This window comes from Pelophylax lessonae (assembly GCF_965119305.1).
Source record: "Pelophylax lessonae genome assembly, chromosome: 7".
In the NCBI taxonomy this organism is placed as follows: Eukaryota; Metazoa; Chordata; class Amphibia; order Anura; family Ranidae; genus Pelophylax; species Pelophylax lessonae.
This window is the reverse complement of record NC_138774.1, coordinates 180,278,571-180,287,485: the sequence shown is the minus strand read 5'-3', so window position 1 is coordinate 180,287,485 and position 8,915 is coordinate 180,278,571. Positions and strand designations below refer to the sequence as shown.

General features: G+C 46.4%; 1 protein-coding gene across 2 annotated transcripts in view; it reads right to left on the bottom strand.

Annotated features, from left to right (window-relative positions):
- Window positions 1-238: 238 nt before the first annotated feature.
- WDR5 (WD repeat domain 5) overlaps window positions 239-8,915 on the bottom strand; it is a 108,306-nt gene continuing 99,629 nt past the window's right edge. For both annotated transcript variants that reach the window (XM_082264326.1, XM_082264327.1), the window contains exons 13-14: window positions 2,496-2,583; window positions 239-652 (exon numbers count right to left, since the gene is read on the bottom strand). In XM_082264326.1, coding sequence (XP_082120452.1) covers window positions 552-652; window positions 2,496-2,583 — 189 coding nt within the window. In that variant the 3' untranslated portion in view covers window positions 239-551. The remainder of the gene's footprint in view (window positions 653-2,495; window positions 2,584-8,915) is intronic.

Sequence of the window (8,915 nt, the reverse complement as noted above, 5' to 3'; positions counted from 1 at the left end):
TTTGACTAGAAAACCAAAAACAGGGAAACGAGTTAAAGCCTCTTTCGCAAAACTTGTATAACAAGGATCTGTGAGCGCATTCAATCCCCCAATAAGTGCAGGTTGGAGATCTGACATCTATTGGAAATCTGTAGTAAGTAAAAATGATCAAGCTACTTCCAAAAAAAAAAAAAAAGGAATACATACATTCTTAAAAAAAAAAAAAAAAAAAAATGTAAAAAATAAAAAAAGTGAGGAACAGGAGAAAAAAAAAAAAAAAAACGCTGATATTGGTAAGCTCGTTCGTTGCTTGTCAACATCTTTGGACCAAAAATTATAAGCCGAGAGTAGACAGAACAAGCAAACTTTAGTGAGTATTGGCATGGAGACGGTGGATGAAATGTTGCTGGCAAGGTATAACGTGGATTGGAAAATACATTTGAGGCTGCAAGATATTCCTTCTTTGTTCTAAATTTCACAATCAATACATTTCAGAATCCCGATTCACACTTTACAGGATTGTGTCCCAGGGGGTTTAGAGGCCTCTGGAGGATACAGTCTAATGAGGGGATTTAGCAATCGCTCTTCCACAATTTGATGGTCTTGTCATTCTCTAGTGCAGCTGAAGCAATTATGTTTTCTGTAGGATGACAGGCTGTTGAAATGACGACATCTGGAGGGGGTGGAAAAAAAAAAAAAAAAAAAAAAACTTTAAATCTACATGCAATTAGAAATTTCTTAATGAAAGTACATTCTGGAGAGCTAGCTACAGCGCTTGCTAATGGTACTTAGTGCAATATTCAAATAAATTGTATAAATATACTTGTGTTGATAAATGAATGTGCAAACAATTGATAGTATGAATAAATAAATCAATATATATCAAAGCAAAGGTCGCATATTGTATGCACTATACAGGTGGGTATTCAAGTGTTGAACCATAAATTAGTGCAATGATCAATAAATATGACAATAGTGCAAATAAATGTTAAAATAGTTGTAGAGTGCAATGGTTTGAGAAGTCCATCAACATTAGTAACAATGGTGCGTTTCGTCACTTCCTGTGACGTTATATGACTTTGATAACCTCACAGGAAGTGACGAAACGCATCAGTTTTGGAACGCACATCGTGACACAACCACGCAGCTGGAACGCAAGCCTTAACACTCCGCTCGCCACTCTGCAAGTCAGCGGTTGTATGTCACTCAGTGTGTATATTGATGTTTTTAACACCCATGGATGGGAAATAATCAATTTTAATTTACTACACTATTGGAGCAATTCTTTCTTTGCATACCCTGGCCCCACACTGATGAGAGGAAAAAGGTGAGGAGGAATCCATCCTTTACCCCATTGCAGGCGCGGCACAAGGGAATTCCCAACTTGGCTCTGAGGGCCTACAAGCGTGATAGGTCTTAGTGCTATATGGCACATAAGACCCATTACTTCTGGTAAGTGACCCATCTTTACAATATCACTGGAAAAGGGAACCTATACCACCTAAGTCACGAGTCGTATTGGATAATTTAAGCACTGAGTACTTGCACTTTGATTTAAAGACTGGAAGATTTTCATAAGGAACTATTTGGACTCTTATTAACCATTGTCACTAATGTTGATGGACTTCTCAACCCATTGCACTCTACTTAATTAACTATTTTTTTACCATTTATTTGCACTATTGTCATATATATTGATCATTGCACTAATTTATGGATCAACACTTGAATATTGAATTATTGCATTAAGTACCATTAGCAAGCACTGTAGCTAGTCTTGACCCATAAGACTATTCTTGACACCGTAATCCTATCCCTATAGCTGCTGCTCACATCTTAATCTATGCTCCATTAATTTATCCCATTAGGCACGGGGGATACACCATAGGTGTCATCTTTCTTTCACATTCTGGATAGCGAATGCAAATGCAGCACCATAACCTTTGGATAAGAAATAGATTAGGACTACAAAACACCAACATATTTTTTACCAACACAACACAGGGGATGTGTTCTGCGGTTCACAGAGAACAGGGAAGATTGATAACTGCCTCAGATTTCAGAGCAGCACAGGCAAACTTACCAGGAAACTAGGAAGTGACTGGATTTCTAGCAGGATCAGATTTTTTTTTTTGTGCATTGGTTAAACAAATAGACCAAAACGGAGCAAATATGTGACATTTGTTACATTTTACAAACACGAACATTATGTCAAAACACAATCACATTTATTAAGCTCCGAGATCCTGCAGTGCTGTACAGAAAACACTGGAAAAGTCTCTGCATCAGAGAAGCTAACATTAATGCACTCACAATAGTTACATATATATATTATACATTTGTATAGCTCGGATGTATTAAACCAAGCTGTACAAAAGACTACTAACATTGCAAGGCAAGCGCGCCAACGACTGGCCATCTGCGGTCAATCATTATCCACTAAAGAGTGACATAAGTATAACATATCGTAGATTAAATGTATACTTTATCTTAGTTTCCCAAATATCTTGTCCTACCTGTATGTCCCTGTAGTTTCTGCACAACCTCCTTGGTCTGGAGGTTCCAGATATACACCAAATTATCCTCGGAGCCAGATACAATCCACTGAAACAGAAACACAGGACAGATTGTAGACAACTGGAAAAATAGTTACTGACCCAGTTAGGGCAGCAGCAGGAGAAAGGCACAATATATAGAATGTTGTTAGATTTAGGATATTCAGAGCACATCGGATTGTATACCGTCATATACTCAATTCCCTAAAAATTGTCAAATGTATCAAGAGGGGTGTTTGAGAATTAATTCCAACCTATCCCATCCTCCTTTTTGCCTATATATGATGTCCAACAGATGTGTCTGAGATAGGACAACTGCAGGCTTCCAATGAAATGGAATAAGTCCCCTAGCTGCGGCCAGAATGTATTAGTGTCTATGGGGAACTTGACCTAATACCTGAACTACTTTTTTTGAAAAAGGCTAATCCAGACCTCATTGCCAAAATATATGAAAGAGTACCTACTGACTGTACACATCTTGGACACTGTTGGATTATAAGAGCGAAGCACTTCAGGTGTTAAAATTGTTCTAAAGCCAATACATTTTTACCTTAATGCATCCCCTGCATTAAAAAGCAAGCCCACCTTTGGGGCCCACAGGGGCACCTTTAATTCACAGCTCCCTGTGAATGAATTACAAGCAGCACCTGTCATTTCAGCACTGCGCTTAAGAGTTCTTATTAAACTGTGACCTCTATGACTAAGCCCTTAGTGGGTGGGGAAAAACATGTCAGAGGGCATGGCTTGTGGAGTGGTGTAAGGCTGAAGCCATCTCACAAGTTAAACTGGACTGGAAGAGCAGTGATTTTTTTTTTATTAAACTGCAAGGGCACTGATGAGTGCCTTAGTAGTTTATGGATTCTTCCTACAGTGCAGTAACTGTCTGCACGCATGGGGGGGCCAGGCAGACAGCTGGCAATCTGCAGAATCCTGGCATTACACCCAGAATCGGCTGATCGCATGTTCAATGCTTTACAGGCTGCAGGGCAAAATACACATTTAAATCCAAAAAGATGTGCATTTATTTTTTTTTTTTTTAGGAAAGGGGAACTTAGCCTTAAAAGTAAAAAAAAAAAAAAAAATGTCCCACTACTCCCCACCCCCCTATATGCTTACCCGAGTCCTATCCCAATCCAGCACTGCGCCCACCTGCAGCAGCGTTAGCCTGTGCTCCTCAACCCACAGGGCACAGAGGCAAAAGCCATTGGCTCCTGCTGCTATCAAATTCTGTTAAGAGGAAGCGGGGGGCTGGGTCTCTATGGACCATACAGCCTTTGTCTGTCCTTGTCTTCATCCCACACTAAGTCAGCAGTGGGGACTTTTTACTTCTATTCACCAGGAATCCTTTAGGCATGTCTGTGGCAGAAGCGGTGCAGCCTTTTTACAGGGCATCAAAGTGGCCCAGGGGGCAATTGCCCCCCTGCCCCAGTACTCTCCTGGACACAGAGGAGTGAACCGCACAGGAGGGGTTTATTTTAATATAAGATTTTTTTTTTTTTTAAGAGGTATTCTACAACACTTAGTGGGAATTTGGATGCAGCTTTCCAGATTTGCGCACATCAAGGTAAAAGGGATAGGCCCTTAAGGGCTGGGTCTCCTGAAACAGGAGAAGCATCTTGAACTAATTTATATAAAGCTGATCACATGGGGTTGGGGAGGGACCCTGGGCACTCTAATGTAAGCAATGGATTTTTTTGTGGAAAAGTAATGCTGGATCTGTAGGTAAAAATAGAATAGCTTTTTGGGTAGGCCTTTCCTAATCTCAGATCTTTGAAAATCAATATACTGCAAAACTATAGAAGGTTTAAATTAAAATAAAACTGGATTTTTGACTTATTGTAAAATCCTTTTCTCTTAAGTTCATTGACGGACACAGTTCTCTGATTCATATTAGGGTTATACTGCCCCCAAAAGGAGGACAATAGGCAGAAAAGAGTTCTGGCTATGCCTATGGGCAGTCCCGGAGGGTACACCCTCTCTCTTCCTGCATAGGATGTCAGATTTGTATCAAAGCAGTGTCAGAAAGTATCACCAACCCAACTCAAAATAGAGGGGCGGGTATTGCGTCCATCAATGAACTTGAGAAAAGGATTTTACGGTAAGTCAAAAATCCCGTTTTCTCTATCATTCATTGACGGAAGCAGTGCCATAAAATGAGGGGTGGGAACAGCAGAAAAGAATAAGTCCCCAAGGCCAAACCTAGCCGACCAGGCAACATAGGACTCATCAGAAAAAAAGATGAGGCCCACCTGAAAACAGTAAACACTCTCAAGGAAGGCAAAAAGCCCTCCAAATAGCAGCCAGCGAAAAACCTTGCGGTCGAAAGCAGGCATCTGCAGATGCCAGCACATCTACCTTATAAAACGTGGCAAAGGTGTGAACAAACGACCAGGTAGTTAGTCATCTTGCAACCTGAAGCACAGATGCCTCTATGGCAAAAAGCCCAGGAAGCACTAGGCGCCCAAATAGAAAGCGCCAAAACAGGGAAAGGTAGGACCTGACCTATAAATGAAGAAGCCTGCACGACTGTCCGATTCACCTGGAAATAGTCACAGCAGACAGGCAGCCCTGTCCTTGGGCCATCCATGAGCACAGAGAGCGAACCTGACTCTGGGAAGACTCAGTAGTCACCAAGTACCCCTCGAGTGCCCGAGCTCCATCCAGAGTACGCAGCGCACATTGCATAGGATGAGGTGGCTTAGGACACAAGATGGCAACACAATGGCCTCTTGGCAAGTGAACACTAGAAACCACCTTCGGAGGAAAGGACAGATCTGGATGAAGTACCACCTGGCCCCATTAGCCAACATATAGGGAGAACAACAGGACAATGTCGCCTGTGCCGACACCCTGCGTGCAGAGTGACCGCAACCAAGAAAGCCAACTTCTGCAATAAGGTAAGCAGGGGATACCCTCGATACATGCAAAGGAGGGTCTGGAATAATCAACTGCACAAACCAAGGTCCCCAGTTGGCGACGGAGGTCACACCGAAAGAACCAAGTGTCGCACCCCCTGAAAAAAGTTCCGCACCAGGGTCTGTGGAATAAAAAAATGACTAAAGCTGAAAACCTGACCCGACAGTACTCAAGGCCAACTTTTGAACAACCCCCCCCGTTGAAGGAAGCCAAGATCCAGCCACTAAGAGCGAGGAGGAGCCCAAGAAGACTCACCATGCAATACGTGACTGATATGATGAAAAAACAAAATCATCATAGAAGACGCTTTCCACGCTTTACGCAGGGTGGGAATCACCGAAGCAGACAACCCTCTGTCCTTTGACACCTGGCTTACAACAGCCAAGCCGGCAAGCCAGCGACCGTAAAGCAGGACGAGAGATTGGCCCCAGAGAGAAGAAACCCTCCCTGAGAAAGAGCGTCAGCGGCAAGGATGATCAGGTCAGCGTACCAAGCTCGGCAAGGCCAGTCCGGAGCCACAAAAATAAACGAAATCCCTTAGCCTCGATCCTGCGAAGGATTCTTGGCAGCAACTGGAGAAAAGGAAAGGCAGACAGCAGCTGACACTGACCTCGGCCCATCCGTGAGCACTCTTGCACGCTCATGCCAGCGTCAGCCTTGCTCAGGTGACGCCAAACTTCACAGCAACGTACATGTTGAACCTAGCGAATGTTCTTGTCCATGACAGAACCCATGGTGCCACCATTGCACCTGCCAGAGGGTCCCGGGAGCGGGCCACGAACTCTGCACTATCCTGTAGATGCGATGCCAAAAGGACCATGTCCGGAGTGCCCCCAAACGAAGGCACAACTGCTGGAACGACTCTGGATGAATTGTGTATTTTCCCCACCTGGAAAGGGCACAGCGGATAGAGCCGGAACAAGGTGCTCTGCCCAATGAGAATCATCACTTCCAAGGATGCAAGGACACCTTTGGTGAATGACAAAAGCAACGGTGGCAGCGCAGTCAATTAAAAGTGCACCGGACAGCTGCAGGTGCCCGATCCAGTGAACTAGGCAAAGCTGGATCACGCTCAGCCCCAGGACAATAAGCTGTAACCTGGATCTTCCAGGGACCATACTCCCGAAGCAGAGAACCTACCGAGGACTCCTCCCCACCCGGACAAGCTTGCATCTGTGGCGACAATTGTCCAGTAGATGGGGAGGAAGGATTCCAGAGTAAGACTCCCTGGGCACCCGGCCCAGCGAGTTTGGATTCCAGTCACCTTCCAGAAGGATTGCCTCCTGGGGGGATCACCAAGAGGGATTGAGAGAAAGGGACTGTTTAAAAAAAAAAAAAAAACCCACCATCAGTTCTAGAACTCGCATGCAGGTCCAAAGGGAAGACCATGTGCGGGACAGCAACAGTTGACCGCAGTCTAAAGTGCCAAGAGTTTTGACCCCGGAGGGAGAAACACCCTGACCGAGGAGTCCAAAGTCAAGCTCAGAAAGTCCAGGCTCACGCAAGGGACCAGGGATGATTTCTGAAGGTTCAGAACCCACCTGAACTCCACCAGAGTTCTCACGGTGACAGCACCATAGGGGACTCCAAACGGAGAAGCAGAACGGCCAGAAAACCAGGGTAGTTCACGCTGCAACAGTGACAGGACCGGAGCCAAAACCTTCGTGAAGACCCTAGCAGCATAAGCGAGACCAAAGGGTAATGCCACATACCAAGAGATCCTTCCCCAAGGCAAAAAACGGAGAACCCGTAGCTGTCCAGAACATAACGGGATGTGAAGGTAGGCAGCTTGATGTCTATGGAGGCCAGGAAGCCCCCTGATGTAGAGAAGCCACCACCGTGTGAACCAATACCAACTTGAATTTGTGATCTGAACCATCAAATGACCAGTAGGTCCAGCTTGTTGAACCAGAACTACCCCACAGAGCGCCTGTAAGCGATCTGGAGACAGCCGTACATTGGAAGGGAAAAACCTTACTGCAAATAAACAGATCGATACTCGATCTTGCAACTGGACCGCATGACCTCCTGAACTCAGTCAGCCTGGGATCCGGGCCAGCCACAGGTCATTGACCGGCAAGAACTTCCCCCAACCCCACAGATGGGAGAGGAAGCACCTTCAAGCCGAGTAGGCCTTGTCTGCAGGTCTGGGAAAAAAAAAAAAAAAACACAATCTCGTGTACGCCAGACCAGGGTCGTCTGCAACCCACGCGGAAGTCTGGAAGGACTTCGCCACATCGACTGTCCCCGAGGGACAAAAACGGTTTGTGAGCCGAAAGGGAGGAACCCCAAATGCGACGAAGGCCCTTACCTTTGACAGCCTGTGGAAGAAAAAACACTCTCTCCCCTGTGAGAATCTTAAATAATGTCATCCAGGGCAGCACCAAACAGGCGATACCCTTGAAAAGGTAGATCCATTAAGACCTTCTTAGAAGATTGATCCGCAGACCAAACACTCCGGTCAACCACCGCCGAAAACGACAAGGTGACTATACAAGGGAGCCTCGACCAGCGCGGCATCGCAAACAAAATGCAGCCCCTGCGCCAGCTGGTCCAACAGCTCCTCCAGGGCAAGAGGGACATGCCCCACACCAAATCACTGCGTTGGGACTCCACCCATCAGGCAGAGTCTGCGTGGCAAGGGCAAACAAACTGTTCCCAGTGCAGACTACGCCAGGGAGTACAGAGCGCAGGCCACAGCCTGTGCCATCCTATCCAAGTCCTTAAAGGACGGGGATTCCTCCACCGGAACAACGGTAGTCCCATTCAGCTAGAGACCGTACGTCCACTAAAGGCGGAACAGTCCTCTGTACCAGAGACTCCCCCAAAAGGGCAAAGTCTAACGGCCGCTTAGACACCCCAGGGGAACGTCTCAGACAGTCCCCTCCTACATGAGCAGCCACCAAAATGTGCAGCTGCGGGTGGCATGTGAGTGCCTTAGGCGCAGCAGCCGCCGCTGCGACCCCCAAATTGGAAGGGTGCCACGCACCGAAAACAGCCAGTGCGTCCACCAGCACCTGTCGCAGCAGGGGAGGTGGAAATGTCATCCTCATCATCCGAGGAGACAGGGCGCGAGGAAACAGACCCAGCAGGAAGGCCCACGTCTGCGGCAGCTGAGCCAATGAGGCAGGGGTAGGTGGAGAAACGTTTTAGCGGACCTACCACCACCCCCGGGCCCAAATGCGCCCGAACTGCCGAAAACGCACTGGACAGTGGAGATCTGGAAGGCCCTGCGGCCTCCGTGAGGGGGTCAGGTGGGAAAAAATGGCCTGCAAAGTCCATACTTAACCCAAGGAACCTGCCATCAAATTTTCAAAAAAAAAAAAAAAGCCCCCACAGCTCTACAGTGCCCCCCGGAGGTCAGGCATGCACTAAGGGACCCCCACAGAGTGAGAGACCACCCTCAAGACTCACTGTCCTTCAGGCACTTCCACCGGCCTTCACAGCAAAAAAATCTATAGCAAA